The sequence below is a fragment of the Diceros bicornis genome, chromosome 15 (assembly GCF_020826845.1).
Source record: "Diceros bicornis minor isolate mBicDic1 chromosome 15, mDicBic1.mat.cur, whole genome shotgun sequence".
Classification (NCBI taxonomy): Eukaryota; Metazoa; Chordata; class Mammalia; order Perissodactyla; family Rhinocerotidae; genus Diceros; species Diceros bicornis.
The window spans coordinates 49,814,050-49,835,146 of record NC_080754.1 but is presented as its reverse complement, the minus strand read 5'-3'; the positions used below and the strand labels follow the sequence as shown (position 1 = coordinate 49,835,146).

Genomic DNA, 21,097 nt, shown 5'->3' with positions numbered 1-21,097 from the left:
TGAGTTTACAAACAGATTCTCCACGTCACCTGTACCTTTGAACCTGTACTTTCTAATCCCTAAGCCCCAGAGCCATCCGAGTGCCTGGCACGATCTGCCGTAGAAGACCAGTGGCGCGTGAGCCGTGGGATCGCCGGAGCCCGTGGCATCCTCCGTTTTCACATGCTAACCTCTCAGCTGTAGATCACTTTTGCACTGCAATGACTTTTTTGAATATTAATTTTTTTCTCAGCTATCCCTTTTATATTTAACTCCATGTCATACATGCATATTTCCTTTTATTCAAAAGCTTCTCTCCTTTCTGGAATATTTTGTTAACCGACCTTCCCTTGTTTTTGCTTTATTCTCGGTGACTTCTGAAAATTCACCAGTAAGCCTTATTTCTTTAACTCTTTGAACTATTTGTACTCTTACCCCTTCAGACTCGACAGACATTATTTCTAAAACTTAATTCTAAGGTTCTAGCAATTCTGGGTTTTATACAAGTTCTTAAGGTCTATGCATGTAGTAATACATCCTGGAAAGTATTAAGATGGAAAATTTGGCATGATTTGTCTTAAAAAGCTGGAGTTTATTTAGCAATTATTCCCAATACTGAAGTAGAAAACTAAGAAAAAAAATGTTAGTAACAGGAAAATGTCTTGAAGATCACAGAATGCCTCTTTCCCCAATGCTTTAGTCAGCCGCAGTGCTATGGCCCTTTAAAAGAAAAGTCTAGTTCCATCATTGATACCTCCCCACTCTTTTTTCTCATTTAAGCCACAGACAGTCTGGTTTTCACCATATTAAAGCAAGTCAACCTAGTAAGAAACAGACTGACTGCTATTTACTGGCTGTGGTTCTAAGCACCAGAAATGGGAAAAGGAGACCAAACAAAGAAATGGGAAAAATGAGGCATTGAAGGGGAGCCAACAGCCGGTTTGGAAAGGATGAGGCTTCCGTGACAGCAGGATGTGCCTTTCTTGCGCTATTTACTCTGAGTTCAGAAATAGAGGAAGAAAGAAGGTGGATCACACTACAGCCTGAAATGGATACAAAACACACCCGGTGTGCAGAGAGGGTAATCAGACGCTGGGTGTAATTATGCAAATGTATGCATAACCTGTTTTTCTGTGAATAAATTGTCTGCAGCCACCTTAACACTCAAGGTTAAAGTAAGCCTCAGGGCGCGATATGAAGACACGGTGACTTTGCTCCAGTAGCAGCTGAAAAATGTTAGGCTTTATTTACTGCCTTTTTTTTATTGGTTGCGCCTGAATGTAGTTTGAACCCTTGATGAAGTGACTTTTGGATCTTAAAGACCATTAGGACTTCCACTCCCTTCCTTGGAAAGGGCACCACCTTGCTCTGGGAGGGGAGGGTGGGGAAGAGTTAGTTCGAAGATGAGTGTGGCATGATTGTTTTTAATCTGTTCACCCTAGTGATGCTTCAAGCTGGTGGCATGTTTATTTTATTTTTAATTAAATTTCACCTGGAATGTGTTTTAGTAGTAAGCATTTGGAGGCCTGCTTAAAGAAAGGAAATGCTTTAAATTTGCTTAGGAGAAGAATGTGCTTTCTTCGTTCTTCATAAAATAAATCGAGAGTTTCAAACATATTCCTGAAGGCCCTGAGCCCGACTGTCTGATTAGAACGCTAAGATTTATTCAGTGTTAGCATGTGGTTTTCTTTTGCAAGAACCAACCAAGAGTAAGTCTGCATAGATAAACATAGATAAAATAGTGTGGATTATGGGTATGAAATACCTGTTCTAGCAAACTGCTGATATGAGTATTCCGGGCCTCTGAGCATGGCAACAGGGTAGTTAAGTTCTTTCTCTTACTCATAGATCTAGTAAGAGAACACAATGGAGTATTTTCTTTTTACTTCAAGGGATTTGAAGTATCGTATAAGGCTAGGAACACATTAAAAATATATTTCCAGCCTCATAAGAAACTTGAGGGCTGTAATACATATAGATGAATTCACCTAATGTTCCAAGTGCTTATCAGACATTCAGTTCAGCTCTGCAAGCATTGATTGACCTCCCAGGTTGTCCAAAGCACTGCTAAGAGGAAAGCAGATGTGGACGAGATGAGTCAAAGGCATGTGGCCAGGACTTAGGCACCAGTGAAGAAACAGCTCACCATCGCTGGAGTGTACCTGCTTGGGGGTTGGGGGCTGCTGCAGAGAGGGAGAGAGGAGAGAACACTGGGGAGGACGTTCTATGGGTTGCTAAGTTGCAGACTGGTCCTCAGGTGCTCTGTGGTTATTGGGAAAGGCTGTGTGGTTCTAGGGCTAGTGATCCCTGTGAGGCTGCAGACTGACTCCTGTTGGTCAGATTGGGCAGTTTGACCAACTTGAGCAAGGAAGAAGATCTTAGAGATGGTGATCCTCAACTTGAGCGTTGCCTTGTACCTGAAAGGGTTGTTTTTAATTTTGTTGATCAAAAACCACTTTAGAGGGGGCCGGCCCTGTGGCCTAGTAGTTAAGATTGGCAGTCTCCCCTTTGGCGGCCCGGGTTCGGTTCCCGAATGCAGACCTACACCACTCATTGGCAGCCATGCTGTGCCAGCGACCCACAACAAAATAAAGGAAGATTGGCACAGATGTTAGCACAGGGTGAATCTTCTTCAGGGAAAAAAAAAACCACACTTTAGAAATACCACAAGTACAGTGCATTACCCATCTCAGTTCTAGAATTTTCTGTAGTGCCTTTATGTTAAGGATGACATTTCGTCGTAGACTGCTTTATGTGCAACATGAACACTTCCCTAGAAGCTTTCCTTCTCTTGGTTTTGTTCATCCAAACTCGAAAGTTAAACAGTTATTCAAAGTGCTCCTTCGTTTTCTTATGGTTATTATTTTTTTTAATTTATGTGCATTGTTTCATGTTTTCTTTTAGGGAAAAAGAAACAGTGGTTTCAGACAGTGCTTTTTTGGGAGCCAGAAGCACTGCAAGTTGACAAAGCTTTGTCCGGCGATGGGGTACACATTCAGGCTGGCTGCTCGGAATGACATTGGCACCAGGTATGACATTCCCTCGTCCTCGTGCCATTAATCATTTGTTTGCTGTTACTGAGTCTTCCTCTCACGTTGCTGGAAGGCCTGAGGGCACCTGCTGCCACCACACTGAACCAATTTGAGATTTTCTGAGAAGGAATCCTAATCAGAGGGCAGAAGGCCCCTTCTGAGGGATTAAATGCCACTGTGTGGCCTCTCTGCAGGAATGCAAAGGCCTTTTGCCATAATGCAAAGGCCCCACTAGGAGTCTCTGAGAACCAAGATAAAGGTAATAGTGCAGATTTTGAAAGGAATCCCTCTTGGGGCTTTTTTTTTTTCAGATCATGTGCCTTTTCTTTCATCACTTTAGCAAGCTACTCGTTCAGTTGTCTTTTTCAATTATATGTGAGTGTTTCCTGATACAAGGAAAGGGCTGCTGGGCCAGCCATTGTTGTCAAGCCCAGGGCAGATACTCATAGGACTGGAGAAAAATCTGGACTGACTAGGACACCACAGCTTGCCTCCAAGCTGTAGAAGAAAGGCAAGAACAGGTGTACAGTGAAGCGTCAGTGGATTAAAGATGCTTTAATAATTTTTATTTATTGATTGATTTTTCCCCCAAAGCCCGAGTAGATAGTTGTATGTCATAGCTGCACATCCTTCTAGTTGCTGCATGTGGGATGCGGCCTCAGCATGGCTGGAGAAGTGGTGCGTCGGTGCGCGCCCGGGATCTGAACCCAGGCCTCCAGCAGCAGAGCTGGCGCACTTAACCACTAAGCCACGGGGCCGGCCCTAAAGATGCTTTAAAAGACCATATTTCAATTGCACTTCCTGGGTAACTCTTGATTAAGAGAAAAATCTTTTTCTTTCATCACTGCTTATTGAAAATCTTAAAGGTTCAGCACATCGTTGGTCCCCAACCTTTTTTCCAGCCTATAGAACTTTTTCTTAACATCACAAGGTTTTACAGCCCTCCTTCCCCACCCATGATAGCCATTGTATTTTTAGAGTCCCCTGGTTGAAAGAGTCATAACGATAAAGGCTTCTGTGGTTCAAGAATTTGTAAATGGATTGGGAGCACCCACAAACTTTTTACAGAAGCATTGTATATATTTGTAAAACATTTATTTCATCAACAATTATTTGCACTCAACATTGATTTGAAGGCTCCTTGGTAGCTGTGGCTCATAGCTTGGTGAACATTGGACTATGGTGTACTTGCTGCTGGGTGCTCTTGGGGGAAAATAAATTCTTAAATATATTGTCCCGAAACGTGGTGTGCTTTTTTAGTAGCAGACTAAAGGGGGAAATTGGAAGTTGTGGTAGGGAATATCGCACAGATTCCTTGCTTGCCTTCGCTTGCTGAGCTTGGCAGGCCCCAGACTTTCCAACCCAAGTGAGTTGGGCAGTAGGTAGGTTTATCCTTCCTCTTTTAAAGCCGAGACTCCTCATGTGCTCCTAAATGTGTGTCTCACTGGGTTTATTTCTCTACAGTGGGTATAGCCAAGAGGTGGTATGCTACACATTAGGAAACATTCCTCAGATGCCCTCTGCACCAAGACTTGTTCGAGCTGGGGTCACATGGGTCACGTTGCAGTGGAATAAACCAGAAGGCTGTTCACCTGAGGAAGTGGTCACCTATACTTTGGAAATCCAGGAGGATGAAAATGTAAGTTTTACAGATTTTACACCCTTGCATGTGTTCTGTGTAAGTCAGTATTGTTGTAACTACAGGACATCATGAAATTAGATTAGCTATGTAAGTTCAAAACCAAACTCTTAATTTCCAGCACTATCATTACCACTATCAGCAGCAGCGTGTCCTTCCCATTTTCACCATCTCAGTAAATGGCGTCCCGGTCCTCTCATTTGGGGAAGCCAGAAACACTTGGAGTCATCCTTGACCTTATATATAATCAGTCAGCAAATCCTTTTAAATCTTTCAGAAATTATCCAGAAATCTGACCATTTCTCAACATCTCCACAGCTACCACTTTATAAGCCACCATCATCTCACCCCTGAATTATTGCAGTGGCTTCTTAAGCCTTTTCCCTGCCTTCACCCTACTACACTGCAGTCTGTTCTCCACACTGAGCCTGAGTGATCCTGTTAAATCAAGTACGATCATGTCAGTGCTCTGCTCAGAATCCTTCCCATCTCAGCGCCTTCCCCTCTATCCCAGGGCAAAAGCCAGAGCGCTTACAGTGCCGACAGGTCCTGCACCACTGGATTCTTCATTTCTGCCCTTGTTCCTGCCGCTGTAGTCTGGTTGAACACACCAGGCATGCCCTGGCCTCAGGGTCTTTGCAGTTCCTATGCCCTGCGGCTAGAATGCCCTTCCAGAGACCTTTGACTCACTTCCCTCATTTCCTTCAGGGCTCTTCCCACTTGTCCCCTCTTTGAAGAGCATTTCCCTGACCACCTGTAAAACAGCACTGTCCAGTAGAACTTACTTTTTTTTTTTTTTTAAGATTTTATTTATTTATTTTTTCCCCCCAAAGCCCCAGTAGATAGTTGTATGTCATAGCTGCACATCCTTCTAGTTGCTGTATGTGGGACGCGGCCTCAGCATGGCCGGAGAAGCGGTGCGTCAGTGCGTGCCCGGGATCTGAACCCAGGCCGCCAGCAGCGGAGCGTGCGCACTTAACCGCTAAGCCACAGGGCCGGCCCAGAACTTTCTGATTTATGGTTGTGCTCTCCAATAAGGTAGTGCTTGTCACACACGACTGTTGAGCACTTGAAATATGGCTGCCGGCCCACGGAACTGAATTTTTAATTGTATTTAAATTTAAAAAGCCTCTTGTAGCTGCCTTGTTTAAACCCTCACAACTATAGAAAGCAGCACCTCACTAGGTCTAGCACTCTATCCTTTTACCACTTAATACCACATGACATGCTTCATGTTTATATGTATGTGTGTGTTTATATATATATTTTTTTATATATGTGTGTGTGTGTATATATTTTTCTTAAATCACTTTCTCCAAATGGCATGTAAGTTTCTTATGGGCGAGATTTTGGGCAGTGTTGAACCCCTCGAGTGTGGAAGAGAGTGTGATGCATAGAAGGTGCTCAGTAATATTGGATGGGTGGATGGATGGATGGACGGATGGATGGATGGCTGAGAATACTGTGGAAAGAATTCTGTACATTCACCTTTAATGAGATATTTATCCTCTTAAAGGATCATGCCTTCCCCACCTAAGCTGTTCTTTCTCACTCGGCCAGAAGAGGACACTGTGTGGCCAGAAACCTCTACCACAGTTTATTTCCTAGCACATTGCAGCCTGACAGTGAGGACATGAGTACTAGAGGCGTTTTTCATGACAACATTGTTAAATAAATTTTTCTATGAAAGTGCATACTGCTTTGTCACACAGTACTACTTGGTGGTTACGTTTTTTGTTTAAAATGCTTACTGAGCAACTAGGGGGTTTGTTTTGTGAGAAAAGCATATGGTGGCATCTGTTCTAAAGTAAATTTACATTCTCTCAAAGAGAGAGCATTGTTCTCATTCAAATTCCTATTAGCCTCTCAATAAACGTGAGCAGACCCAGGAGAAATTACAATGTGATAGAGTTAAGTTTTTATTTAAAGCTAGGATGCTCTCCACTGTACCACTGGCCTCTGACACTCTCTTCTGCAATAGCTGCCAGACCTCGAGCCCGCTGTGATGATGGGAAGAGGCAATATAAAAATCCCATGAACAAAGGTGCTTAATGCCCAGATTTCATGATACTGATGTTTCTTTCTGGCTTTGCCTTTTCAGGATAACCTTTTCCACCCAAAATACACTGGAGAGGATTTAACCTGTACTGTGAAAAATCTCAAAAGAAGCACACAGTATAAATTCAGGGTGAGTCAGTCATTTTGGTACCTGCACTGCTTGAAAAAAAGAAGCTGTTTTATGTTTCACCCATTTACCATTTCAGATTGACTGTACAGGGTAAAAAATTTTTAAAGTTCACTGAACTTTACATTTTTAAAGTCAATTTATAAAATGTACACCATACTTTAATTTTAAAATCCACTTTTGAGAGAGAAAACTGTTGTAATGTGCTGTCATAAATTGGGTTACAGCATGGCCGGATGTGCTCACCCAGGAAGACCCAAACTGGTTGCTCAGTGCACCTGTCTCTCACCTGCACTTCACACTATTCTCTTCAGTGTTTATCCTTTTATTCAGAGTTCTCTTTTCCTCTCCATTTTCCTTTGCTCTTCAGCTCATTTTTTTCCTCAGCCATTTTTATTTTTCTCTTCTATTTCCCACTCCCTCCTTGCTTAGGCTTTGCTGTGGTCATTAACTATCATTCTTAATGACACTGTAGGGCCTTGTGATGTAGGCAAAAACAATGCTTTGCAGTCATTAAGAGAGAAAAACCAGGAGCCGGCCCAGTGGTGTAGTGTTTAAGTTCAGCACGCTCCACTTTGGCAGCCCGGGTCCATGGGTTCAGATCCCAGGCACAGACCTACACACTGCTCGTCAAGCCGTGCTGTGGCGGCGTCCCACCCACAAAATAGAGGAAGACTGGCAACAGATCTTAGCTCAGGGCCAATCTTCCTCATAAAAAAAAAGAGAGAAAACCAGTGTACTGCATTCTATGCTGCAGCCCACTGTTTATTGATCTGTGCCTGGCACTGGGGTTTCTAGTAGGACATGTGCATCTTGGAGAGAAAAGATTGTCTTCTGATTCCACCCTTCCTTCTCTTTTGGAGGCCAAGGGGCATTATTTGGCATGTTATAGTCACTCAGTAAATAGTTGTCAAATTATCAAGTGAAGAATGCGACGATTTGAGGAAAATGATAGGTTTTGGTATTTTGAAAAACCCTTGTTATTTGACGTTGGCTATGAGAACATAGGTATACTGCTAGCATTTCTCCACAAGGTGGCACTGCCCTACATTTAAATAAGTGAGGTTATTTTTACCGGCTTCTCCCCCGTATTTTCCTTCCATAAAACAATAAGAACTAGGTGGTGATATAGTGGGTTTATTTTGTGTCTTTTTGAAAGGGTAAAAATGTCTTTAGCTAAAACCCACCTTATTGTTTTATTTTTAATTGTTAATAGCCAACTATACAGAAAATAAGTACTCCATAAAAGAAACACTTACAAATCAGTAGTTGGAGATGGAGAGAGAAGATGTGTATGTCTGTCTGTCTGTCTGAGTTTATGGATGCCTTGATCTTGCCATGTCAGAAAGCCTCCATTGATTTAATACCTCATATCTAAAGCATGTTCATGTTTTCTTGGTTGTGTCATAGCTGACTGCTTCTAACATGGAAGGGAAAAGTTGTCCCAGTGAAGTTTTGGTGTGTACAACGAGTCCTGACAGGCCTGGACCTCCCACAAGACCGCTCATTAAAGGACCAGTTACATCTCATGGGTTTAGTGTCAAATGGGGTATGTTTTGCTGCTGTTGCTGTTACTTCCTTTTTGACAGATTTTTAAAAATTGATCACAGTAGTCCCCCTTATCCATGGTTTGGCTTTCCGCAGTTTCGGTTACCCGTGGTCAACCACAGTCCAAAAATGTTAAGTGGAAAATTCCAGAAATAATTCATAAGTTTTAAATTGCGTGCCATTCTGAGTAACACCATCCTGCCTCAGACATGAAGCATGCCTTTGTCCAGTGTGTCCACGCTGCATACGGTACCCGCCCATCAGTCGCTTAGTAGCCATCTCGGTTATCAGGTTATCAGATCAACTGACATGGTGTCACAGTGCTTGTGTTCAAGTAACCCACATTTTGTTTAATAACGGCCCCAAAGCACAGGAGAAGTTATGCTGGCAATTCAGATATGCCAAAGAGAAGCCATAAATTGCTTCTTTAAAGTGAAAAGATAAAAGTTCTCAATTTAATAAGGAAAGAAAAAAAATCATATGCTGAGGTTGCTAAGATCTATGGTAACTTTTATTACACTATATTGTTATAATCATTCTATTTTATTATTAATTATTGTTGTTAATCTCTTACTGTGCCGAATTTATAAATTACACTGTATCATAGGTATGTATGTATAGGAGAAACCATAGTACATACAGGATTTGGCACCATCCCCGGTTTCAGGCATCCACTGGGGATCTTGGAACGTGTCCCCCGCAGATAAGGGTGGACTACTGTAATTTCAGTAGTAACAAACCAAAATAAAGAATAAAAGGACAGTGTTATTTGCAGGAGTTTTACACATTTGCAATATACGTGTAAAAGCCAGAGAATTCCACAAATTGGTAAAATGGACAATTTTAAGAACATCTCACTTCCTTTGTGATTTTTCTGTATTACATGTTTTTCCTCCTATATTTTTAATGTATTATTGACTTGAATGTAGTAATCTCTGAATATATGTTTCATTCTTTAATAGCTTGCTCTTAAAAAAGTAGTAATATTTAATGTAAAAAATTGATTTATAAAGTTAATATTGAAAATAAATTTCAAAAGTTAGATACGTCATCATAAGTAAATTTTGATGTACAGATTGTTCAAGTTAAAATGAGTTAGGAAAACTTTAGTTTTTGTTGCTGTTTGTATATAAGCAGAAGTCTTGAACCTTAGGACTTTTTCATATTGAAGTTCGTCATTTGGGGGGGGGTGGGATGTGGCTCCCCTCTGCTGTATGGATTATTTCAATGAAATGAATGCCATTAGAATGTTGATAAACATTTGCAATTATATGTAAAACTGATATGATATATATAATTATCACTAACGTCATATAATAATATTAGCTACCTAAAAGACAAAAAAAAAAGTAGAAATTTAAAATAAGATTTTACCTGGCAGCCAAGTGACATAAAGGGAGTTTAAAACATTATTAAACCATTATTAGAGAACAATCACTGAGACATATAACTGTTTCAAGTTACCTAATAATTTTGAGGCAGAATTATTAGGGTATCTATTTCCCTGGAAGATGGATATGATTGAGAAACTATAAAAATCTAGGTGTGCTTTTTGCCTGACTGTAAAACTTTTTTCTCAGAAAATCCTGGAAAGTTCTGTCAGCACCGAATATGTCCTTTCATTAGCCATATGCTGTCGTATTTAACTTCATAATTATTGTTTAATATCTATTTCTGAAGTGTGTATACATTAGTGGAGATGCTGGGTGAAAGGAGAAGGGAAGTCAAGTCCCTAAATCTGTATGAGTGATCTGAGGGTATAGCTAAAATATAGAAGGGGCCAACTGACCGTGGAGGAAAATTCGGCATAGTCTTGCAAAATTATAATGCAAAGTATTTTTCTGCTCAGAAGAGAAGACTCTTGTAGGCACAGGGTTAGCAGTGGACTAAATACTCAGAGTGCCACGGGGCTCTGGTAATGAGCCGGAACCTCTTCCTCAGACCACCTCTTTGAAGCACACTCTGTCAGTCCGCAGCTCTGGTTCTGTATGAGGTTCACTGGGATATAAAGTTTGCATAGTAGCAAACTGTGATGGAACAGATTTATTGCGTTCCGATGTTTTATTTATTTTGTCAATAAATTTTGCACTTCTTTTCCTTCCCTCTCCATCTTCAAAAGAATCTGATCACAAATAATAGAAGTGAAATAAAAAAGAATAAAATAATAATAAAAAAGAAATGCATAAATGTTTCATCTTACATAAAAATCACTAAATATTAAAGAGCAAGTTTCAGAATTCTCAAAGTAAATTTCTTCACATAACTCTTAGAAAAATCAATTCTTATTTTTGTGTTTTGCTCATGTTTCAGTGTATAATGGCTATCGCCGACATTTCTAGGTCTAAGAACTCGGAATAATCTGATAGTATTCAGAGTTTCTTGATATTTTTGTTTGTTTCTTTTGTTTTTCAGGAGAGCAGTTGAGTGAAATAATATGTTAATTATTGTCCCTTTTGGTTAAATTCAGAATTAAGGCCGTATAATGTTACATGATTTTCTGTGTTCTAATGATATTTACCAATAAAAATCAACACTCTTCCATAACTAATAAGACATTTGCATATTTTCCAGATCCTCCAAAGGACAATGGTGGTTCAGAAATACTCAAGTACTTGCTGGAGATTACTGATGGAAATTCAGAAGGTGAAGGTTTTGGAAATTGTTTTATTCAAATCCAGTAGCAAGCCCTCATTTCTAATATGACAAACATCTGTGTAGTAATAGTGGGCAGTCATTAATTCTAATGATAGAGCTACTACAATAAACAAACTTCAATCCCACAGTGACAATTTTTCTCTTTCAAACATAGCATCAGACATCAGAGTCTGCTTGAAATGTACGTTTTTATCATATTTTTAAATTTTTTGTGTCATTTCTTTAATCCAGAGGTCCTAATTAATTGAATAATTAAGTTTTCCATCCCTTCTCTTGGCACACGTTCTCTGGAAATTCTTACAAGCAGAGAGTGTCAGAAGCAGTCAGCAGGAAGGATAAGGTGGAGACAGCAAACAAGTTTGGTCATCTACAAATTCCCATGTCCAATGATGACAAACAAAATTTAGTAGTATTGTGGGCTAGTGACAAGTGTCACACTTTTACAACAAGTTTAGAAAATGTCTTTCCATCTTTGTTGTGATTTCTGAGTCAGATTATTTATTCATTACTTGTCACACTATGTGGATTAAAGTGGAACAGTGTTAGAGATCAGATTACTTAAATAGTGCCTTTTAAAAAATTCTTGGATGTTCTTTCTAATAAAATCATTAGGCTTTAATAGAAAAAAATAGAGTTGTCAGAACATTAAAAATGACATATCTCACCACTCTAATCCCTACAACTATTAATTTAAAAATAAAGTCACATGCATATGGCAGAAAAAGAAAGAGTTGAGTCATCTTTACAAGCAGTGCAGGTGTGTGGCTTGCCTTTTATTCTGTACTGCAATGGCCACCTGGAGTATTTTGTTTTTCATGTCAGTCAGGTCCTATTTTAAGCTAAAAACATGAGAATTCTTTGAGATGGGCACAGCTGTTGTTAACATAAAATCGTCTTCTGTGCCAAAAATTTGATTGTTTTTTACATTAGAAAACCTACCTAGGAGAGAAGTCGTGTATATGCGGTGGCTCATTGTGAAAACCTAAGTATATTTTGAGTTCTTGTGGCTCCTTTGACCACTAATGACAAATCAAAGGAGATGCCGTTCTCGACTTAAATTAAGAACTTTGCTAGTGCATAAAGTCAATAATTAATTGAATCTTTTCGGTCGTCGTTGTTCCCAGTCACCTGTTCAGGAGAGGTTTTCTAATCAGTAACATCAGGATCACTGTCTTTACTATCCCCTTTCTCCTGTGGCCCTAGTGCATATGGCTGGGGCCAGTTGTCAGTCTAACCTAGTAAGCAGCTGAGGGAATTTGTGGACGTTACTTTAGTAAAATATCAGGGAATGGGGTAAAAGTATTTTCCCTAAAACAACTTCATGGAGTAAAAGGCTTTTGTAAAATAGCCAACTGGAAACATAGCATTAGTGAGAACAAAGAGGAGAGGAGACGTCTTAGGGGCCCAGCCATGTGAGCCAGGCAGTCGGTCGAAGCAGCCCAGATGCATTTTCCCTGGTGGCGGCAACCGCGTCGGGCACCCAGACCCCTCCAGTAGCCCTGCTTTCTTTCTTTCATCCTGATAAGTGGTCAGATAACCTGGGTCACATGGAGTGTTTCATCTTTAATTTGTCACCATCCCAGGCCTTTTTGTATTTTAAGTGGGTCTCCGAGAAGACAGCAGGCCTTTACCCGAGGGTCTCAGTCTGTACTGGGAGGATTTGACCCGCTGCGACCTCCGGGCAGATAAGAGCAGGGAGAGACTCTCCCACAGTGCCGCAGACTGACCAGAAGCCTCGTGGCTGAGCAGCCTTCCCCATTCCCGGCCGGCCCCGGAGGCTTCTCACGCCAGAGCCGTTTCACAGCTTGCTCAACGCTGTCCTCTGTCTCCTGTTACCACTACCCACCGTGCCAAGTGCAGACTTTGTGTGGTTTCCAGCATCCAAACCTCATAGTCAGCAAATGTAATAATGGTGATATTAAGCAGTCTAGCCAGCAAGACTACGTATTAAAAATGAGCCATGTTATTTTAGTATTTAACTTGGTAAAGAAAATGGAAAGCGAGCGCTTTGCTATTAAAGAAAAAAGAATAGGAGATGCTGGTTTTCGCGGAAACCGCTTAGAGCTTTTTCTGATCAGTAATGCTTGATAACTGTTACGTCTTCACAGAAGGCGTCAGCTCACACACGAGTCTTGTTTTACAGCGAGTCAGTGGGAAGTGGCGTACAGTGGATCGGCTACGGAACACACTTTCACTCACTTGAAACCAGGCACTTTGTACAAACTCCGAGCATGCTGCATCAGTACTGGTGGACACAGTCAGGTTGGTTTTGTTTCAGTATAAAAAGTAAACGTCTTTGGTCAATTTCAGACAACCTATCTATAACATCAGAATAAAATTGCTATTTAAAAGTGTATCTTGGTAAAACCTGCCATGGCATCACATCATGAAATGAAAAATAGGGGTTTTTGACTTATGCTCTAGAGGACATAAAAAGATAGGCCCAAATGATTCTCCACTGAATTGTGGTACTTTTGGGTACATCTGTCACTTAGTTATTTTTGAGAAGACTTTGGCATGATCACATATGACAGTTGAAAATTGATGGTGGCCTGGAGTTTGTGTTAGCTAAATAAGGAAACCTCAGTTACTGCAATGCTAGAAAAGCATAGAATTTAGAGTCAAAAAGGTATGACCTCCAGCACAGCTCTGCTGTTACTACATTTGGCAGTTTTGTAAGAATATGACACATACTTTCCTTGAGGTACTTTGCTGCCACCTGCTGGAAAATTATTGTAAAAACCATATAAATCTATGAGCTGAATGGCACCTCTGTGATGGTGCAGTGCCCAGCATACACATCTGTAGGCAGCAGCAGTTCTCTTGTTTGCTATTTATATGACCTTAGACCAACCAGTTAACATGTCAGGAGCCTTGGTTTCAAACACACAGTGTTCTCGTAGCCTCCAAATAATCTAATAAATCACACGAAGTGCTCTAGAAATGAGAGAGTTATTATCTAAATGGCTTTAACTTACATTCATAAAGTGAGAGGCAAGATGGTAAAAGACATTTTTATTGTAGAGATATTCAACATTATGGTGTGAAGCTATTAATTTTGAGAGAGAGGCTGATGGTGGCTAATAGACCTGTGCTGGGTTGACCTTTCAAGAGAATACCTGCCGCTAGGGTGCCCCATTTTGCCAGGCAAGCCACCTCCCACGTCGTCTTGTGTTTATTTTCTTTTCCCTCCAGGATAGTGGTACTGCGACGTCTAGACTGTCCATACAGACACACTCCTGAGAAAAGAAGGTCCAGTTAGACCATGTCTGTGCAGTGCCAGGGCTCTGGAGTGCCTCCCAGGGTGGGCTATAGCCACATCAAAGCCACAGATTGTCCGCAGTGCCTCCTGTGTGTGAGGCACTGACAGAGGCAGCGGTGTTCCTTGAATGTGTGGAGCATGTTTCTTCTGCACCACTTCTCCCCAGGAAGAGGAACGAGTTTGGTTGAGCTGTATAGCTCTACCTTATTTTCTCCTGTCTAAAAAAGGGGGTGAACTTCCACACCACCAGCTTTGGACAACCAGATCCTGCAAAAAGAAGGCCTACTAACTTCAGCATTAACAGGACCTGCTGGTTAATGTCAGACTCGGTTGATTAATATTGACTTTATTTGCTTTTCTGCTCTGTATGTGGAGGGTTGACCATTTATGGCACCATTTAAAAATTTTATCCAGCTGTTGTTTTGTGTTCTCTTCTGTCCTCATTGAAGGGTCACTCTGATTTTGGTGTAAAGGAAAATAATTGTGTGCTTGGGATACACAACACTCATGTCTATGAATCTGACTTCAGAAATACTCATTTTTACCAGTGCCATATGCAGTATATGTCCACACTTAAAACACGCACGTGAATATCTTATTTCATTAAAAAAACATGTACACATTCAATGTGTAACCCCCATTTGGTAGCATTTACAGTTACGGGGTGGAATTTGCCTGTTATATAGACGTCTAATAAATTCACAGTAACTAAGAGATGATTCTCTCTGGTGTTTCTCCCACAGTGTTCTGAAAGTCTCCCTGTTCGCACACTAAGCATTGCACCAGGTCAGTGTCGACCACCGAGGGTTTTGGGTAGACCAAAGCACAAAGAAGTCCACTTAGAGTGGGGTGAGTGAACCAATCTTCACATTGACATTGACAGTTTGGACAATTGGAGATTGAGGTTAAGACTTAACGCTTTGTAATTAAGTTGCAAGTCTTCCTTCTGAAAGCCGTATTTGTTTCTGTTGAAAATGTCCATATTCTTTTTAATGTACGTTGGCTTGGGTTTGTATTCTCCCCTGCGCTGTTGTTCATCCTCCTATTCCTGATGGTGCCGCACGTGCAGGGAGGGCACTTTTCTAGAAAATGTTTCAGAGCAGCTAGTTTTTTTTTCAGGAATTTTTCAACTTTATTCGTAAAAGAAAAGATGTGCTCAATTTCGAGATTAAACCGAGAAATGGTTCATAAGGTAACATCTCACTCCTCCTCGTCTTTGCTGCTTTGTCATGTGTGGGTCCTGGTGTTTTGTAGTATTGACTCAAGCTGTATTAGCATTTCCTGTTGTGTCAGCAGTTTCCAGCATGTAAAATTGCAAACATAAACCTGCAGAACTCTTATCAGACTTTTTCTCCACCACTTCTGTCTAAGATATAATAAAATATTGTTCCAATTTTGAGTCCTCCATCTTGATTTAATGTGTCCTTTGGTTTCAAGTTAAAGAGATTTTCTTCTGTTTCTTTCCTTTACCTTGCATTAGAATGTAAAGAAATTTGCCTCATAGTTCTATGGTTTTGAGATTATTTTGTTAGTGTAATTAAATGTACTTGCTTTGGAAAGTATCTATAACATCATTCAGAAACTTTTTCTTTTGTATCGTTTTTTTTGGCATGGGGCTTGTTCTGTAAGAGATATTGAGGACAGGCCATCTACATGATATTTTGCAAACCTTGTGGAAAATCAAGTGTGATACGATCAACTGGAAGTACAAAAATATTCTAAGATGAAAAACATTCTCCATTCCCAGATGTTCCTGCCTCTGAAAGTGGCTGTGAGGTCTCGGAGTACAGTGTGGAGATGACGGAACCCAAGGATGTAGCTTCCGAGGTGTACCATGGGCCGGAGCTCGAGTGCACTGTTGGCAACCTGCTTCCCGGAACCGTGTACCGTTTCAGAGTGAGGGCGCTGAATGATGGAGGGGTGAGTATAAGGTTACACACCATAACCAAAATAGAAGGTTCTAGCACTTTCCTTTCTATCCTGAAATTCCTCAGCAGTGTCTGTCTTAGCTTGACAACCATTAAAGAAGTGTATGTAGAATCTTCTTTCTGAATTGATATATTGCGATTTCATACAGACCCAGCATTGGAAATTTTGTTTCTTTTGTCCTCATATCATTAAGATGGAGTTCAAGGTTAATAAAAACATCATCCTTTAGATGCTTTTGGTAGTTTTTAAAATAATTTCTTATTTTCTCATTGACTATATTAATTAGTTATGGAAATTAGGACACATAATACTCCTTTACCTTGTTGTCTAAATCACCCAGCAGTGTCTTAGGTCAGTTTTCACAACTGGACTGGGGTAGAGGGCAAGGAGGCCAGCTTACTTGTTTTTCTTTTGTTTCAAAGTGAAGACTATAGAACTTTCTGACCCTTCCTTCTACTGCTCCATTTGGAGTTGTCGAGGTGGACTATTTGAGATTTAAATTATTTGTGTCTGCATTCTATCCACAAAGATGTTTGTTTTGTTTTTTTTTAATTGCAGAATGATGTGAATTTTAGGAAGATTCATGATGAGAACTAGATGATTCAGAAATGTAGGGCTTGTTGGTGTGTCAGAGGTGGGCAGAAACATGAAAGAAGGCAGATGGGTGTGAGGGAAGCAGACTGCTGCCAGAGCCCCCCAAAGTGCTGTGATGTGCATGGATGCGTTCCATGCAAATAAATAGATGTAATTAATTGTTGAAAATTTTGAAAATAAGAAAGCTCAGCTGACAGTGACAGGAAGCGACAATGACTTTTTCTAGTTCTTGGTGGTCATCTTCAACAATTCAGAAGTGAAATCTGTGTCTGTTGAATCCGTTTCATGTTAGCCACAGCTGACTGTGAAAACATTTGGTCTGAAGTAGGATCTCAGACCTATGACAGGAGCTGGATTTCTTCTAATTCTCCATTAGGAAAGAATTTCAGACACAGCACAGATATTTAAATTTTTTAAAAAACACAAAACTAAACGTAAAAGTGTATTGATGAGAAGATAAGAAAGCCCATACACCCAAACTTATAATTATGTAAATCAAAAGAGGATGGATAGTGATGATCACAGAATTGCAGAAACTTTATTTTACTGATGTTTTTGCCCTTTTCCCCATCAACTTTTCAGGGGACTTCTACCATAACAAAGATAAATGTGCAACTAGACTGATTTGAGTTTTACTTTCTCTCCCCTTTCACTAATTTATCATATAAACAAGCTATCTTCAGCCTGGTTTGTTCCTGTTGTATTGGAAGTTAACCATGTATTTGACTTATAGTCTCCTTTTGCTGTCCATTTCAGAGTACTTCTCTTCCCCGTGCACCCCCACCCCCAAGTATATTTGCAAGTTATCTTGGAAAATGTGAGAGGTGTTTTGTGTTTTTTTTAAATCTTCTTTCCCATTTTGAAAAACTAGTTACGTAGTTCATTAGCCTGGGAATTTATTTTATTTCACTCTTTGCCCCAACTCTTTGAATTATCACATATTCTACTATTGAATTGGGTGCTTATGGCTCTCGTGAAATATTTTAAATCTCAGTGGTGGTTGGCTCTGAGCATTGTGGTCACTGATGGAAAAAAGACGTGCAGTATAAACCTCCTAATAGTTGAGATGGTGGGGCATGCTAAGAAAACATTCACAGGAGCATTAATTTTCAAAAGGGAAAATACCAGTATCTAGAAGAAATACTCAGAATTTTATAACCAACAGTTCCAAGTAGATTTTTGTGCCTTAACAATCAAACTGCAGTGTTGGGGCCAGCCTGGTGGTGTAACGGTTGGGTTTGTGTGTTCTGCTTAGGTTGCCCAGGGTTCACTGGTTTAGATCCTGGGAGCAGACCTACTCACCGCTCATCAAGCAATGCTGAGGCAGCATCCCACATAGAAGAGCTACAACTCTACAACTATGATACACAACTATGTAGTGGGGCTTTAGGGAGAAAAAAGAAAAAGAGGAAGATTGGCAACACATGTTAGCACAGGGCCAATCTTCCTCAAAAAAAAAAAGTCTTCTAAAAAAAATAGGGGCTGGCCGGTGGCGCAAGCGGTTAAGTGCGCACGCTCTGCTGAGGCAGCCCGGGGTTCTCCGGTTCGGATCCCGGTCACGAACCGACGCACTGCTTGTCAAGCCATGCTGTGGCAGCGTCCCATATAAAGTGGAGGAAGATGGGCATGGATGTTAGCCCAGGGCCAGTCTTCCTCAGCAAAAAAAGAAAAAAAGGAGGATTGGCAGATGTTAGCTCAGGGCCGATCTTCCTCACATAAATAAACAAACAAATAAATAAATAAAAAACTGCAGTGTGCATCTGACTTAGTTTTCTTTGATGTCCTCTGAGAAATGTTAAAGCACAATGCCGTGGTGTGTCAAAAATCTGAATATTTTTGTTTCTGATGTCACAGTAAAGGAAAAATATTTGGTACACCAACTTTCTGAGCCTTTTGAATGAAAAGAATATACACGTGTAATAGACAGGTACCACTCAGGGAATGTATGTAGGAAAAAACCTATACACATTCAATTGAAGGTGAAAACCATTAGGTAATATTTTTTAATCAGTTGTGTTGATGATGGTGTTAGCCTAGCCCTTATTTACTTATAAGCTTGCATATGCACACACGCACAAACACATACACGTGTGTCCACACACACACATCCATACGAGCGTCACATACATACATACGGGTGTGTGTGTTCCTCTCTTTCAGTATGGCCCCTATTCTGATGTCTCAGAAATTACCACTGCTGCAGGGCCTCCTGGACGGTGCAAAGCACCTGCCGTTTCTTGTACGCCTGACGGATGTGTCCTGGTGAGTTGGGAGGTAAGTCAGGCCCATGTTCTTCAGCAATTTCTGTTTCTTCTACTTGATCTGCCTCTAGTGATGAGGAACCTACCAAGTCAAAATTCACATAGTGGTGATTTTTACACTGTGATCTCCACTGGCACTTGCTTGGATCATTTAGGGTTGTGGAAATTTTGCTGTTGGTCAGAATTGAGAGGAAATTGAGGATCTCTTTCATGCCTTTCTTTTGTATGTATTTGAAATATCCTGGGGCATCTTGCTCTTTCCCAGTTTAGTTAATTGAACACAAACATCATAGGAGTTTCTTTGCAGTGAAATTATTGACTACGTTGATTGATGCTTTCCAGAGTCCTGAAAGCTCTGGTGCCGACATCTCCGAGTACAGGTTGGAATGGGGAGAAGATGAAGAATCCTTAGAACTCATTTATCACGGGACAGACACTGGCTTCGAAATAAGGGATCTGCTGCCTGCTGCACAGTATTGCTCTAGACTACAGGTGGGCTGACTTCACTCGGATGTTACTCACCTACGCTGCTGTTCCATGAAAAGCCTCTTGAGGAAACTTACTCAAAGGCTGGTGATGGAGGCTATCAGGAGGGGTGATAGGGAAAAAAGGGTCCTTTTAAATAAAAATAAATTTAATTGTTTTGGTATTTTACAGTTAATTTCTGCTTGTCTAGGAGATCCTAAAACATAAGAACAAAACCAGATTCTTCTCCGCACTACTTCTCCACACCCTTGCATCTTCGTTGTTTGTCGCTTCACTGAGTAAATGACCAAGCCCAAGGCCAAGGTAGCACAGCTCCTTAGGGAAGATGCCTTCTGTCTGAATTCCTCCAAGATGCACATTTCAGTGGGAAAGCCACTGAGAACTGGCAAATGACGGAAAATTCATATGCCAGCTCTTAAGTGGAGGCAAAAACAAATATTAGAGTAGTTTGAACTAGTCTGCATTAGATTACAGGACCCACCTCCCACGTCCCAGTGCCCATGAACAAGGCTGGTGATCTGTAAGCTTCCACGTGAGAATCCAAATAGAATAACATCAGGAACAGTAGGCACATAGCCTAACCCTTATGGGTGACAATAGTCACGGATTTACTTTATTCACTTGAATAAATGATCTTTTGTCCCTTTGTAAAGCCTGTCGTTCTGAGAAACCAGGGTTTTTTGGTCCTTTTCTTCCCATTTGTTCAGTAACGTTTCTTGAGCACTACATCATGCCAGAATCAAAGGATGATCAGGATGATCAACAGGAGAGAGAAAACGATTAATCAGATATGGGTCTTGACTCTGAAGAGTTCTGTCTTCACACACATTTAGATTTAAATAGATAAAGAAGTAAACATGCCAGATTTAGGTTTCCACCTGGTTTAAGTCGTGGATCAAATTGCTTATTCCAAGTATCGACACTCAGTGTCTCTGGCCTCTTTGGAGAAAATATTCCCGTCGTAAGTTAATTTTCCAGATCAACTGAAGCTTTTCTGCTAAATTCTGAAGGCTGCTTCATCATAAACATTTCTGATTAAACTCTTTTGTTATACACCTTCCTTCCTTCTCAGTGAAGCTCCTGGGACATAATTAACCCTTTGTCAGTGAGTCAGGGTCATAGCACATCATCTGAGCTTTATAATAGTGATGCTGAGTCATTGGGAAAAGGTTAAATTATGTGCTATTCTCCTGTTTTTGAAACAAGGCGGGATATAAATAAACAGCATCTGCCACCACAGGAAAGAACTTCACTGTGCTTTTCGAGTTTTGATCTCTCTTTAAAACATTCTACTTCCTTTTTTCCTTTCAGGGTATATGTTGTTTAGCACTGACTTCCCAAAACTGCATTTTAAAAGATACGTTGGTAAGAATAGAGCCTGCGTAATAATCCTTTTGGTAGTTAAAAGTGGAAAATATTTTCAAATGTCTATACTCGTTTGTCATAAAATGAGTCAGACCCTATGAAGGGAAGAGTACTTTAAGGCCACTGTTGCTACGCTAAAGAATTATTGCCCGGAAAAGGGTC

At 40.6% G+C, this 21,097-nt stretch overlaps 1 protein-coding gene across 5 annotated transcripts in view; it reads left to right on the top strand.

Annotated features, from left to right (window-relative positions):
* Positions 1-21,097, top strand: part of FNDC3B (fibronectin type III domain containing 3B) — a 333,064-nt gene that overhangs the window by 265,811 nt on the left and 46,156 nt on the right. For all 5 annotated transcript variants that reach the window (XM_058556347.1, XM_058556346.1, XM_058556344.1 and 2 more), the window contains 10 exons: positions 2,884-3,008; positions 4,476-4,650; positions 6,752-6,838; positions 8,246-8,384; positions 10,955-11,026; positions 13,182-13,300; positions 15,044-15,149; positions 16,048-16,220; positions 18,984-19,097; positions 19,427-19,576. In XM_058556347.1, the coding sequence (XP_058412330.1) occupies positions 2,884-3,008; positions 4,476-4,650; positions 6,752-6,838; positions 8,246-8,384; positions 10,955-11,026; positions 13,182-13,300; positions 15,044-15,149; positions 16,048-16,220; positions 18,984-19,097; positions 19,427-19,576 (1,260 nt within the window). The remainder of the gene's footprint in view (positions 1-2,883; positions 3,009-4,475; positions 4,651-6,751; positions 6,839-8,245; positions 8,385-10,954; positions 11,027-13,181; positions 13,301-15,043; positions 15,150-16,047; positions 16,221-18,983; positions 19,098-19,426; positions 19,577-21,097) is intronic.